This window comes from Olea europaea, unplaced genomic scaffold, assembly GCF_002742605.1.
Source record: "Olea europaea var. sylvestris unplaced genomic scaffold, O_europaea_v1 scaffold290, whole genome shotgun sequence".
NCBI lineage: Eukaryota > Viridiplantae > Streptophyta > Magnoliopsida > Lamiales > Oleaceae > Olea > Olea europaea.
Window position 1 is genome coordinate 364,409 of NW_019247561.1, and position 15,717 is coordinate 380,125.

General features: G+C 34.4%; 1 protein-coding gene across 1 annotated transcript; it reads left to right on the forward strand.

The window, feature by feature from the left end:
* Positions 1-1,340: 1,340 nt before the first annotated feature.
* LOC111384356 lies at positions 1,341-15,218 on the forward strand. Its single transcript, XM_023008626.1, has 20 exons — positions 1,341-1,441; positions 1,999-2,175; positions 2,453-2,527; positions 2,765-2,880; positions 3,738-3,852; positions 4,125-4,253; positions 4,967-5,014; positions 5,224-5,432; positions 5,531-5,727; positions 5,836-6,128; positions 8,488-8,637; positions 8,716-9,027; positions 9,150-9,299; positions 11,325-11,397; positions 12,102-12,229; positions 12,359-12,553; positions 12,827-12,967; positions 13,047-13,172; positions 13,565-13,771; positions 14,605-15,218. The coding sequence occupies exons 2-20, from the start codon at positions 2,041-2,043 to the stop codon at positions 14,758-14,760; spliced, it is 2,955 nt and encodes a 984-aa protein (XP_022864394.1). The 5' UTR covers positions 1,341-1,441; positions 1,999-2,040; the 3' UTR covers positions 14,761-15,218.
* The last annotated feature ends 499 nt before the right edge of the window (positions 15,219-15,717 follow it).

The window sequence follows — 15,717 nt, forward strand, 5'->3', positions numbered from 1 at the left end:
TGTTTTAAAATTATAAATTTAAGTTTATTAAAATAAGACGGAGAAAAAAAAAAAGCAGACTTCATTACTAAATCTCATGCTCAAAGAACGAGCCATGCAATGATCATACCCCACTTCTGTCATAGAGTTTATCCCACATCGAAGACTTCACACATTTGGCATATTCACGTAAAATGCAGTCCCGCACTTTTTGATTAGTGCTTTAGCCCTCGTTTGACTCTCATTCTTTTTAAATTTCAGCCCTCGTTTGATCCACATTAAATTTAATTACATTATATTACATTTTTCTCTTTCTTATTTTCAACCACACAAATTTTCATAAAATAATATTACACGTAAATCGAAAATTTTTCATTCATTTTCAACCACTCATTTTCCTAAAAAATACTATTCCCCCCATTTTTATTTTCAGGTAATGTGTGATTAAAAAAGAATGAAAAGTTTTCGATTTACGTGTGATATTATTCTATGGAAGTCAGCGTAATTGAAAATAAGAGAGAGAGAGAGAGAGAGAAAATAAAAGAGAAAGAGGGGCCAAACAGGACTCAGTCAATCGTATTAAATACAATTCTTAGAAATGTAACTGGCTATAATGCTTGTTTGGTTTTCACCAAAAGTACATTTTAATTTAAAAATCAAAGTCAACATTAATTTTCAGTTCCCATTTCACAAGACTTTAACTAGTCACTTATCCACTACTTATTTTTTCAATAACTATAATGAAATCCATATAACTATGCTACTGTTATGAGTCTTACTAGGTATACGATTATGATTAAAATTTAATTTTGAGTTTTACATTATAATTTATAATGCCGTTATAATTAAATCAAAACAAAGCACATTCTTAGAGTTTGTTTGGTGTTGATTTTGAAAAACAATTTTTTGACCGTTAACTTGAAAGTTAGATCCTATTTGTGAGTAAAGAGGTAAAAAAAAAAAAGACTGATTATATTAAATAACAATAAAAAAATTAATTTTTTTGCTTGAAAAATCAGCACCAGTTTAGACAAATAAATTTCTAAGCTAAAAAAAAAAATATATATTGAAAAGTTGAGACAGAAGGCGGAAGTCCTTAATTCGCGGACTGTTGTACTCTTTAGCATTTATTGGGATTAGTTAAATTCGGTGGAAAATTTAATTGCATCAGGCGGCATTATTAATCCTAATGCTATAGTCACAGCATACATCACAATTGAAAACTCACAGCCAATCAACTGGCCCAATTTCCTTGGTATTTAATGGGACCCATACACATACAGACTGCCACGTAAATCAAAGTGTCTGTGATTAGCAAAAAATACTTTTTATTATTTTATTTTGCACATATTAATAATAAATTGTTGATTATAAAATTAAAAAAAATGTGTGAAGGACAAAGAGAAACGTCGAGTAGGAAAATTCAACCCCGTTCCTCTCCATTTTTGCTCAAGAATCCAAGGTATTTTTAACATTTACATTTAAATATTGAATTGAATTACATATTTTTTATTTTGCTTTTAAATTTGGATTTATTATTAAGTGATCTTTAATTAGTAATGGAATATGTATCGTTATTTTGACTCAATGCCAGCTTATATGCTGGAAATCTGGATCTCGAAAAGAAAAAAAATTAGATTTTTATATGATTTGATTGGTGGGTTTGTTGTAAAGTTAATGAATTATGGGTTTCAATTAAGGAAAATAAATTTTGTAAGAGATTATAAGCTTTTTATTAATTCTGAATATTCCTGGATATGCGTGAATGTTCCAAAATTGTGCTTGAGATCACTTGTTTGAGGTGATCCTTTGAAGACAATTACGAGCCGGCATTCAGTTTATTAATTGAATTTTGGGGGGTGGGGGGTGGGGGGGTGTTGTTCAGAGTGATAATCACTATTATGAGATGGTGCTCGGTTCACATTGGACATGTAGTCCTTCAAAGATCAAAATGAGAATTTTGGGTTTTGTAGACTTTTATGGACATAACTCTCGATTCACACGATTATTTTGCTTCAGTTTCTCTTGCAGAACGGGGCTTGAAATTTTCATATAATCAAAATGGGTGTTATGTCAAGACGAGTAGTACCAGCATGTGGAAATCTATGTTTCTTTTGCCCTTCAATGCGGGCAAGCTCAAGACAACCTGTCAAACGGTACAAGAAGATCCTTTCAGAAATATTTCCACGGTCACAGGTGAACTTTTGACTTTGTTATTTGCTTTGGGGTAATATGATTGATTTCTAAATGTCTAGTCTGTGATAACTACTTACTAATGGTACCTGATTCTTTGCTTCTATCCTATGGAAATTAGTTGGGTAGAAGAGTTGACAATTATGCCAAGGCTATACATTTTTCAGAAGTTTTGAAGTAATTTACATATGATTTCATTGTTAAGCTGGTTCAGCATAAGAAATTTTTAGTGTTATTTTTTAACATTATGCTAATAATTTCTTGAATTATTTTTTACCAGGATGCAGAACCAAATGACCGGAAGATTGGGAAACTTTGTGAATATGCTTCAAAAAATCCTTTACGAATACCAAAGGTATATGTTATATGATTGATTCCCTGATAAAATTATGATATCCATCAAATATCATGCACACATTTTGACATTGTTTATCAAGTTGTTTAAGTTTTTAGTTTAAAAATTGCTCACATTCGCATATCACTAATCATTAATCTCTTTGAACTATGACACAAACTTGAATGGTTGTCTCTCTTGCCATCCTTTTAATATCTATTAATTTCCTTAAAATGTTGTTGATTGTCCATGATTCAGATTACTGATTACTTGGAGCAACGATTCTACAAGGATTTGCGGAATGAGCAATTTGGCTTCGTAAAAGTTGTTTTGCTCATTTATAAGAAATTGCTATCTTCGTGCAAGGAGCAGATGTAAGTTTGAAAAAATTTATCAACATTACTGGATTTCCACACGCAAATCATTTACATTTGATATTTGTTTGGCCGTTGTTAAATTATTCTAATCCTAGGGACACTCTCTTCTATCTATCTGTTTGGAGCATCTCTCTCCACCCCACCCCACCCCCCGGGCGGTCTCCCCGATACAACTATACATCCACATTTTCCATTTATCTACTTTCATGGATCATGACATGGACCTAAAGAGTATATGGAGTATATCACATTGTTAGGAACATGTTCATTGTGTCATAATCTGGTATAGTATACTAGAGGTACCTTCCAAATTCAATGTTTGATGCAAACAAAAAAACTTTATTTATGTCTATAGGGGGAAATAGACGTAAATTCTTTTCCATTGCAATTTGATTTAGCCATATTCATTGTATGCTAAGAGTTTTTGTTTTTTTATAATTTGATACTTACCCAAAGTCTATCAAAATGGCTTTCTAAATGTGAATGAACCATCAATTGTAGAGTTTAGTAACACTCTAGACACTTTCTGAATGACATCCTGCAGCCACTGTGACAGCACTTGCTAAAAAAAACTTGTTGTCAATTATAAGAAACGCATGATCACACATCCTACTTAAAAACGCTTTTCAGCAATCAAATAAAGTGAAATGATTATGTATAATCACATGATGCTTCTTATATTATGGTTCTAATGCCATTTCTTGCCATAACAGCAATCCTGTTAGTTTCTTAAATGCTTTTCGGAATACTGAGTTACATTTTGATATGTTTTCCGATTTCTGTAATAGAAGATATACCTTTGTTATCTATGACATTATTCTATCTAAATACACTGCTTATCATCTGTCAAGCAGGCCACTTTTTGCTAGCAGTCTCTTGGGGATTATACGAACTCTTTTAGAACAAACACAGCAAATCGAAATGCAGACTCTTGGTTGCAGTACCCTTGTTGACTTCATAAATAACCAGGTACATCTTCAATTAACAAGCAGACTAAATTATACTGTGAAAAAGAATTATATTCCCTATTAAGCATGCATAGCTCACATGCACGTGAATGAGTTTGACAATACTAACAAAGGGTCTTAGCTCTTGGTATTGACACTACATTAGTGGAAAATATTAAACTCATTATTGGAGTTCTTACCAACCAATGCATTTGTTATTGCATACACAACTTCAGTTATTGTGTTAGTGATGTGGAACTGACTGTCTTTTATTTTATTTTTTCTTGTAAGTAGACGGACAGTACTTATATGTTCAATTTGGAAGGACTTATTCCCAAGTTGTGTCAACTATCCCGAGAATTTGGAGATGATGAAAGAGCATTATGCTTAAGAGCAGGAGGAATGCAAACTTTGGCAGTCTTTGTACGCTTTTTGTCTGTTGCCTTTGTGCTCCACCTTCCCCTTCGCTCTCTATGGTTTTGTGTTTTCTCATTGTTTAACGATTAGGAAGAACTTTTTGTTATATATTTTTTGGCCTCTAAGAATCCTCAAGTAGGAGACTATTTTTTATCTCGTGACTTTATCCATACCAATATTTCAAATAATGAATGAGCTGGAGTTTTGTAAATCTATACAGTGTCTATTTTCCAAATGATATTCTGAATCAAATTGAGTTGCTCACACAAATGTGCACGATTGGATTAAAAATTGAAGGTTTTTGCACTTTTGATACAAACCACCAGGGGGTAGAAAAAAGTTGTACTTCGCATTTGATCACTAGGCTGGGGTACCTGTGCGCACTATTTGCTTCCTTATTGTGGATGCAGTTTGTTATGGATGTTAGGCATTGGCACTAAAAGTTAATTGTAAGACAGATCAGTATATTACTTGTAATATCTCTCTGGACTTCTATTTAAGTATTGCCTGACTGTTTAAACAATTCATCTGCTAATCATCATTTCAAGTCAGCTCCATTTCATGCTTTACTCCTTTAGTTTAGTTTTCTCAAATTACTTTTTAAATACTTTTATGTAGTTACATTATTTATATTCTCCTTTTTCATGGCCTTTTTACTTGTAAAATGTACTTATGATTTTGTACTTGCTAATCTCCTATTGCATTTATAACACATCTAGGTGAGGTTTATGGATGAGCACTCCCACATCTCGATGGACTTTGACCATGTAAGATGCTCTTCTTCTGCTGGTCTTCTCCTTGATTCACCGTTTAAAATGACAAAGATGTCTGCATCTAGTCTTTGAGTTGATAATTTTCCTCACAAATATTGAATGGCCTTTTGGTGGTAAATTTAAATTTAGGATCCTGAATTATGATACCAGATTTGTTGTTTCTATTCCTGATTTCTGAGTGAAATTATTTAATTGTGCTATAGATTATCTCAGTGACTCTGGAGAACTATGTGGACCTCACAATTAACTCAGAAAATGTCAAACAAGACTGCAATAACTCTCAAGTTCTGGAGCAGAAGGTTCAGGGAGTACTAAAAGTAGAGAATGATGACTCGTCTTCCCCTGATATAAGCAAGAATATTTCTTCCATATCAAAAATCTTTAGTGCTAAAACAGAGTTGATATCCGTAACGTAATATCCTGTGTTACCTGGATAAGTTGATTTGAGTTTGGGGTATGACTTGTGCAGTTGTCCACTTGACATCTTTCTGTTCATTCACTATGGTACAGGGAGACAGACAAAAGCCCCTCTTATTGGTCCAGGGTTTGCTTGCACAATATTGCCAGACTGGCGAAGGAAGCAACAACTGTTCGACGTGTATTGGAACCCCTTTTTCATTGTTTTGACACTGAATATTATTGGTTGCCTGAGAAAGGACTTGCCTGTTCTGTGTTGATATATTTGCAGTCTTTGTTGGAAGAATCAGGTTATGCTTTGGGACCTTAATTCCTATTTATACTCCTGTAAATACCACCAATTCCCTCTGTTATTTTACAATCATTCTTTTTGTCTAACTCAACCTTTTCAACTACAGGAGACAAGTCCCATCTATTACTTTCTAACTTGGTCAAGCACTTGGGTCACAAGAATGTCGTCAAACAACCTGATATGCAAATAAATATAGTTAATATTGCAACACAACTTGCGAGGAATGCAAATCTAATGTCCTCAGTTTCAATAATGGGTGCAATAACTGACTTGATCAAACTGTTGAGAAAATGCATACAATGTTCAGCTGAAGCATCGAGTCCTAAAGACGGACTTGATAAATGGAACCCCAGTCTTCAATCTGCTTTGGGAAATTGCATTTGGCAACTGTCAGATAAGGTTTGTACGGCCAAACAGGTTTTATTTATCAGAGCATCTTGCCATTACATGAGATATCAATTACATTCTGTGTTCTTTTTGGTAAATGCGTCATATGTTCATGTTATGTATGATCCATATTGTCAACGACTCAACATCATGATCCATTTAGTAGGATTATGCATTATTCACAAATGTACACTTCACTTGTAGAAAATACAAATACAAGTCACCATATTACATGATGTTGTGCGGGAAAGTCTAGGACCAATACTTAGGCAATCAAGAAGATCCTAATATGTGGACCAAAATTTTAGTGCCCTCTATTTTGTCCTTATATTATTTTGACAAGAACGTGAATTTGTATTAATATCAATATAGAAAATACAACAGTGGAGACCAAGACACCGTCCAAAAAAGTGGAAATCAGGAAGCAATATAAACTGAAGATCGTAAACCAAAGAAAGCCTTCAATTCTTGTTGTAGATCTGTGAGAAAGATTGAGGCAAAAGATTCGACTGTGGACCACAAGCCAAATGAACAGCATTCCATACCGTGCATAATAAACTGGTCTACACGTAAAAAGGGAAAACAAGGAAAGAGAAATTTGACGATTTGGGAAGGAAGACACTATCATTCCACCATCTACAGTTTCAAAATTATGGAGCTTCTCTTCAACCAAAAAAAATACATCATAGCACATCAAATATATCAGATTCGCAATACAATTTACCATCTTTATCTAAATTAAGCCCAAAACATTACAAGTCATATTTTGTTTCATGGGGGATGCAGAAATAAACTCTGGTTAGAATTAATGTTTAACCAGAGGTGGAAGTAAATCCTGGACGACCCCTTCCCCAGAGTTCTAATTGGTTCATATGATTTCTTCTTGTTGTCTAATAACAGGTCAGCCGTATAGCTATGCTGAATTTCATTTTCAGAACTTTTTTCCCTTGAAATCAAAATTGTCACCTGCACTTTTACCAGTTAATCTTATATGAATTTCTTTTCTCCCCCAACCAACTGCTGCTCCCTTTTTAAAATGGAAAAAATCGCATTATTAGAGAAAGCTGGCCTTTTGAATGATGGAAACAATCGTAGTAAGTTGTCACATTTTACCTTGAACATAGTCATTGCCAGAATGCCCTTTTTCAAAGGATCACCTTTTCTTTTGTATCGTTCAAAAGCATTTTTCCATTTTTGTAATTAATAAAATTGAAACCTTAAGCTAAGAATCACGGTTGTAATGGTAGTTAAAAATCAAACCATGTTACTATTTTTTTTTAATATTATCCAATGGAAGTAGCTATAGCTTATGGAATTTAAAGCCTAATCAAAGTGTCCAAAGAATGACTGGTTATCGGGGGTGCACAAGTTTTGGATGATCACTTGCTGTACTTTTCTCTTTGGTTTACACCCATCTTTCTAAACCCTGTTTCTATTTTTGTCTCCTTCTGAACTTAAAAGTTTGTCTAGCCCCCTTTTTTGGTTTAAAATTGCATCTTGATCTCAATATTGTCCAGATATTTTAGAGCGTTATTAACACATGCTGAGCATGTCCATAACTTGTCTTTATTGCCAAAATTAGAAAATAACCTAAGTAATTTACAAGTATATTTGAAAATCTCAGACATTGACACATTGGGCCTGGAAAGCGTCCATGCTTCCTAGGTTTTATTACAGTTGTGGCGTCATCAATCTCCGTGGTTTCCTTCTTTTTCCTATTTCTGTTAAAGGCAGTTGACAATGTTTACCTGTGTAAATGAACAGAATATGGCTTCTTTTTTCCCTGAATTTGTTTTTTTTTTTTTTTTTTTTTATCTTTGCTTTTTTTTTCCCCGAATTTTTTTTTTTTTTTTTTTTTTTTTTATCGAATTTAAGATCTCCAGAAGATCTAGCAAAGAAAAGAGCAAAATGGTGAAGAAGGATTCACATAGCCAACCCTTATTTATTGGTTATGACCATATAAGGCTTAATTTGTTGTGGTAGGAAGTTCATTGACACCTAAAGCAGCGAGCTTCAAGATTTACCATATCAGTCAATAACATTATACAGCTGAAACTAAGTTTCAGAGTATAGTTTATTTAGATGCTTTTCCTCCATAACAATGTCATATCAGCATCAAAGTCATGAATCACAAGATGTCACTGCATTGGGATTTTCACCTAATTATTATTAATTTTACATTTTACGTTTTCTTATTTGGAATTCCATTCTTGAACAACTTCAATGGGCTCAATGTAACAATCGAAACTGTTAGTTGTTCAATTGAAGTCATTCTGTAAAATGATGGTCGGAAAAATGACCCCCTTTGCTGTGCATGTGGTTATTTGGATAATATATTTGATTATTATCTTATAGTATGTGTAATTTATAGGTTGCTGATGTGGGGCCTATTCTTGATGTAATGGCTGTGGTGCTAGAGAACATTCCAACAAGCATCACTGGAGCTAGAGCGACAGTGTCTGCTGTTTATCGAACTGCGCAAATTATTTCTTCTGTTCCTAATGTATCATATCACAAAAAGGTAATGACTTATTTGTTTACCTCTGTCCATAGGTTACTTAAGGATGTAGGTTTATTCTATGTTCAATTCCCTTTTCAGGTATTTCCTGATGCACTCTTTCACCAATTGCTTTTAGCGATGGCACACCCAGACCATGAAGCAAGAGTTGGGGCTCACTGTATATTATCCACTGTGCTTATGCCATCTTTTATCAATCCATGGTCTGTCAATAATGGAAATCTTGCCCGAACTCCTAACTGTGGAACCGTCCTGGCATTAAAAAAAGTGAATACTGGAGGTTTCTCAATTGATGATAAAAGCAACTATGAATCGAATGCTGGTATTGAAGAAAGAAGAGAGGAGCAAAGCCAACCATATAACCTTATGGGTGCTACTGCTGATGGGAAAAATGTATGATAGAACTCACGCCACTTGACTTTTTGGATTTTATTTTATTATATCTAAGTATCAAATCTAACCTTGCATGCCTCATGTGAAATCTCATTTTATTTTCCTGTCTACACAATTTGCAGGAAATGACTTCCCTTAGATTGAGTAGTCATCAAGTCAGTCTTCTTCTTTCATCTATCTGGGTTCAGGCAACACTGATAGGAAATACTCCCGAAAATTTTGAGGCAATGGCACATACATTTCATATTGCTTTACTTTTCACCCAATCCAAGGTTGGCTCCTGCTTATGATTTTATTTGTTTTGATTGTTTAGTAACATTCCATTGTTTCCATTCTCGACTTTTACATTTTTATGCATTTTGGTTTGACAATTGACATCACTTTCTTAAATGGTAATATGTCTGGTTATCTGACTGGTAGATTTTAGATGACGAAAATCATGAATTAGAGGGAAAGAGGTAGGGAGGGAATCAAACTGGCAGAATCCAGAGGATAAAATATTATGACCCTGCACTTGATGGTAGGGTCGTAGGTGCATTGATCATCAAGAGAAGAGGAAAGGGACCTAAACAATCATTTGGTTTGCAGATTATTCTGATTCTCAGTTTGTTCAAAAATTGAATTTCAAGTCTCAGTTTGTATGGTGGGTGTACTTGCCTTGGATCTTCAAGATGGAGTGAAATTTATTGATTTAAACTACGAAACACTCTATGGTCATTATCACTTTGATAAATGCTAAGTGTGGAGATGGAATTGAACTGGTAGGGTCCAGAGGCTAAAAAATTATGACCTTGCAGTTGGTGGAGGGGTGGAAGGTGCATTGATCATCAAGAGTGAAGTGGAAAGGGGCCTAATCATAGATTCACAGCACAGATTATTCTTGTTCTCTGTGCAAATTTTGGATTTCAAGTTACAATTTGTACAGTGGGTGTGCATCTCTATAGAGTCAAATTCACTACTGTACCAAGGAACCTTCTTCTGTCCAAGTTCCATAATCAAAGACTCTTGTACCTGCATCAATGGAATTTATTGGTTTGGACTGCTAAAGACTTTTTATGCTCATTATCACTTTTGATAAATGTAAAGTGTGGAGAATTACAAGATACGAAAGAAAATAAAAAATGCATAGAAGGGAAATCTGAAGGAAATATAGGTTATACAATTATGAGATTCGAAATTAAAGCCAAGAGTTCATTTACATTTTAGAATTTCGTACAAAAAGTCAAAATTTAAAAAATGTAGCTCTGTCTGTCTGCTTTTGCCACTGTACTCGCTCCTGTGTTTTACATCAGTTGCAACACCAGCTGTGACCGAACAATTTCCTGGTGACCACCAATTTTTTGTCAGATGGTTCTGTCTTTGATATTGGGACTGATTAGGAATCTTCATGACAGATAGATCTTTTTCTTCTCTCTCATCTTGTCGCTTACTGTGAGGTTTTTATTCTTCTTTGTCACCTCTTTGGATGGTGTTGTCTCACCTGTAAAACATAGTTATAAATTAGTGATATTGCCACAATTATAATTCTAGATAGCTAACAAGTTTCGATCCGTTTGCACCAACCAAATCAGAAATCAAAACGGAAAAGGAGTGGGCACCAGCAAATTTTTGGAACTATAGGCCTAATCTTTTGGGACGCAGCTTGTAAAGCTGTATTGAGGATAGCTAACAAGCTGTGACCTGGTTTGATACCAACCAGATCAGAATTTGAAAAGGGGGGTGGGGGTGGGGGGCAGCAAACTCTTGGAACTCTAGACCTAATCTTTTGTGGGCACAGCTTATAAAGCCGTGTTGATTGTTTTGTTTCTTTTATACCTTCATATTTGGTCGAATTAACATTTTAAAGTATACGAGGAGCTGGAAGGCACACTGAACTTACTTGGACTAGACACAAATGGACCCAGACCAGTGGGCTGGTCCTGTCTATTCCTCTAGTGAAATTGAGATTGGATCTGAAAGAAGCAGCTAGTCTGTCCTGAAGTGGTCTAGTTACCTCTTGTAGGTTCTGTGTATATTTAAGCTGTCAAGTGTGTACATTTTGCAGAAGTTGCATTAGCTAGTTTGGCTGTTTTATTTCTTACGGGAAACTTCTTTTCCTCACTTTTGGATCGGTCTAAACAAACTTTATGTTACTCATTAGTAGTCCCACAGATCCCTTTTTTTTTCTTTTTTTTTATCACATGAGATTTTTCTTTCTAAATTAGTAATGCTTTCACTGTTTTTGTGCCTGTAGTAAATAATTCATATTCTATACAATTGTGTTTGACCTCTGATATCATAAATCATCGTTCTTTCAGAATTCCAGTCACATGGCCCTTGTGCAGTGTTTCCAACTGGCCTTTTCTCTCAGGAGCATCTCTCTGGAAAAAGGTGGGTTGGATTTTTCGTTGGATACAAAAAAATTATTCAAATTTTCATACCTGATGCATTTGGTGGATAAGACGCTCTCCAGTATTCATTTATTTTCTTGGGAAATGTTCTAATGGATTAATTCTATTCATTGGATTGTGAAATAAAATAATAAATAAAAATAATAAAGTCAACTTGTGAGATCCAATTTCTTTTCTACTCCTTATTCAAGGTTCCAACTTCAGAAAAACAATCAAATGCATTTGTATAAATTCAACAATAATAAAAACATATGACTGGAGATATCATGTAGAGATAAAAAATAATATTCCAGCTGATGATCATTGTAAGTAGCAGAACTAGTATTCTAGTACGAAGATCAAGTCTCGCCTTTAGAAAGAAATATCTGTTTTAGTTAGATATGAAATCTGAATTAAATAAAGAGTTTTTGCTACCCTAAATGATGACACCACAATTGAGAGGTAATGGGCATTCCGGGAAGTCCTCAAGCAGGTGAATTTGCATTGCAAAAAAAAAAAAAAATGCCAGCCTGTATGAAGAATCCCAGTAGCCAGTAGGTATTCTGAATGACAAAGCAGCAGTTTGTCTTTTCTTTCCTATCACTTCAAACTGTTGCTTCTGAACTTTTTTTCTTCGCATTTACAAGGTGCCTTTTGGTGTGATTTCCTCTCATAATTCAAACTTACCAACTTGCATATGCACAGGAGGTCTGCCTCCTTCCCAGAGGAGGTCTCTGTTTACTTTGGCATCATATATGCTCATTTTTTCGGCTAGAGTGGGCAATCTTCTGGATCTGATTCCATTTGTAGAATCATCATTAACAGAAGAAACAGTAAGTCTATGCAACTTCTCAGATAGAGGTTCTTAGCTTAGGATGGTTCTCTGATTTTCAATTGAAATGTCTTTGGTATTTTGGCAAATATTTTGAAGATACTATTAGTTATCGAAATATTTTTGACAGGTTGATCCGTATCTTAAATTGGTTGAGGATTTCAAGCTTCAGGCCATGTCAGTTGGACCTGAAGCAAAAGGCTATGGATCACAGGAAGATGAAGTTGCTGCTGTTCGGTCCCTCTCATACATAGAATTAAGTGATCAGCAATTAAAAGAAATTCTGACATCCCACTACATGACAGAGTATGGGAAATTGTCAGAGGTAATCATCAAACCAATACTTCATTAGAGTTATGCTTATTTTATCATTTTCAATGGGGAGATCACTCTGACAGAAATTAAACTATGGAAACCATTAGTTCTCGTGAAAATCCCTATTTTTGAAAAATTACACGACTGTGTATCCATGTCGTTTTGGTGCTTTATTATTATTATTATTATTATTATTATTATTATTATTATTATTATTACAATTACCACTTTACAGAATCATGACTTGTTTGTGATTAATTTCTCAATTGGTAAATTTCCACAGGATGAGTTATCAATTATAAAGGAGCAACTTTTACAGAGATTTTCACCAGATAATGCTTATCCACTGGGACCTCCATTATTCATGGACACACCTCGTCCATGTTCGCCACTTGCTCACACGGAGTTCCAGGATCTTGACGAGGTCATAGAGCAAGACCATGTTTACCAGTTCCTATATTTATTTAGCCTTTGATGCTGACTGACAACTGTTTCTTTATCAGGCGATGGCTATAGTTGCAGTGGCAGATGATGATTCATTTCCTGATGGTGGAAGTCAGTCAGGTCGTAAAACATCACTCTCCATCAATTCACTTGACATTCTGAGTGTTAACCAACTTGTGGAATCGGTAAGTAGATGATTATCCATGATGTTTTGGACTTTTTGTTTTTTGAATAAGTGAAACCCATGAAATCTCTGTTAAGTCCAAGAAGTGCACGTAAATAGACTTATTTATACTCTCTAATCGATCTCCGCATTGATCTTGAATCCCAACGTAATGGACTCTAACTGGCCTTAACCTTCCTTTGCATGATAAAATAAGGGGTAACTTTTGCTGATGTCACCCCAGTTTAATACAGTTATGGAGAACTCGTGTACGCTTGCAAATTTACAATGCTAAGTTATCCTTTTGTTTTCATTCAAATTATACATTATTTACTCTTTTGCTCTTTTGTTGGAAATTGATTGTGGACGAGCTTCATATTTCATCAGTATAACAATATTTCTTGATGTCAACAGGTTTTGGAAACTGCCAGGCAAGTTGCCAGCTTTCCAGTGTCCTCTAAACCCATTCCTTATGATCAAGTGAAGGATGAATGTGAGGCTCTTGTCACTGGTAAACAGCAGAAAATGTCAGTACTTCAAAGTTTCAAGCTGCAACAAGCTGCTAGTGGAATTCCTTTTTCTGGTGAAAATGGAAGGAAGAACTCTGTTCAACCAAACATGGTGAGGATGCCTCTCTTGATGAAATAAGTAGAATGAAAACCAACAACTGCAGATTATATTTTTCGCTTCATTTTATTTTCTTGGCCCATTTGCTACATTGAAGTCTTGGCCCATTGCCTGACAAAATGAATAATTGTCGTTTATTAAGCCACAAGTTTTGGAGTAAGCTCGTTGCCATTTTTTTATGAATACGTTTTGCATTAACATATGGGAATATTGAACTCCATTTAAAACTTAGCCCCTGTTTGTCATCCATTCTCTCCCACTCTTTTCCATTCTTTTTTCTACAGTACTCATTTTCAACCACACATTCTTCATTAAAATAATATTATACATAAATAAAAAATTTTTCCTTCTTTTTTAACCACACATTTCAACATCAATTACTATTCCTTAATACATTCTTTGCAAATAATGGGTGACAAACACACCCTTAATGTTCCCAAAGAGGGCCCAGATATTGGGGTTGGTATGAAAGCTTGGAAGGTTCCTAATATATTCACATGCGAGCTTTGAAAAGGAAACAATATAAGATGATGATTGCAATAGTTATTGCCAATTGCTATCTGTTACTCTAAGCCAATCTCTATGCCTCTTTTTTATTATCATTATTATCATGAGATCGTAAGTACGTCAGGAAAGTGTATAAATGGTTTAAATTTATAAATAGATGGAGATAAATGGATAGTATTTGTGGCTCCCTAGAAATGTGTGGATAAAATATGAGTTGGGCGGTTATAAACATGAGCCAAACATAGGCAAAATCTACTCCTGATATATCCATTATGCTTGTTATTTTCTTCAAGTAGGTACTGATATTGGTTTTCTTCTAGGCATTAGCACTTGTGGAAGATGTAAAATTGTCCAATATTGAGCCAATTCAGAAACAAAATCAATTCAGATGTTCTCAGGAATGTGGACAACAACAGTCCTTCAGACTACCACCTTCAAGCCCATACGACAAATTTCTTAAAGCAGCTGGATGCTAGAAATGTCTGCGTGTCAAGATAAATATGAATGGCTGTTGAGAATAGATGTAACCAGGAATCATAATGGTGTACGAGAGGACATGCAGAGAATGCATTCGGCTGGTGTTATTTGTAACTTATGGAGCATGATACGATTGATGGAACAACTGTTAAATTATACTTGGTATGTACACTCTACTATTCCCAACCGCAGCTTGGTATTTTTTATTCTTTACAACAATTTTTTTTTTTTTTGGGGGGGATTAATAGTGTTTTATATGTAAGAAAATTAGTGGGTTTGTGTATTAGAACTGGTAAACTTCTTGCTGCTTGGTTTCCAGATTCCAAATTTGTGTTTATTTGTAAAATCTTTAATGAGTGTAATTATTGCTTTATACGTGCTTCAACAAGCTCTGTGTATCTTCAATTCTGTGAATACATTGAGGAATGTGAATTTGTCTAGTGGATTATTCTGTGTATTTTATTTTATTTTATTCGGTTTTTTAATTCTCACAATTAAGCAACGCTGCACAAAATAGAATTTCCTTGAATTCTATAAATTGTGTTCATCTTATAGAATTTCAAGAAAATCTACACATCGATAGAATGAAATTAGACAGACCACATTGTCTGAGGGGATTAACTCACTATCCAAGGTGTATTTTGCATGATTTTTGTTGATTTTTTTAGTTCACATATGTACTGAAATTGCTTTGTAAATGAGTGGGCATATGAGAATTTGTATATAATTGGGACAACTTCATTATATGGTATATTACTTTTCATTAGAAATTCAGCCCCTGTTTGACAACCATTATTTGAGAAAATAAAGTTTTGAATGGTGAGTTTTAGAAGAATGCGTGATTAGAAAGTAAGGAAATATTTTGAGTTTACGTGCAAAACATTTTATTGTGTGATTGAAAATGAATATGTAGAATTTTTTTTTTTTTCAACTAATGGTTGTCAAACAGAGGCTTA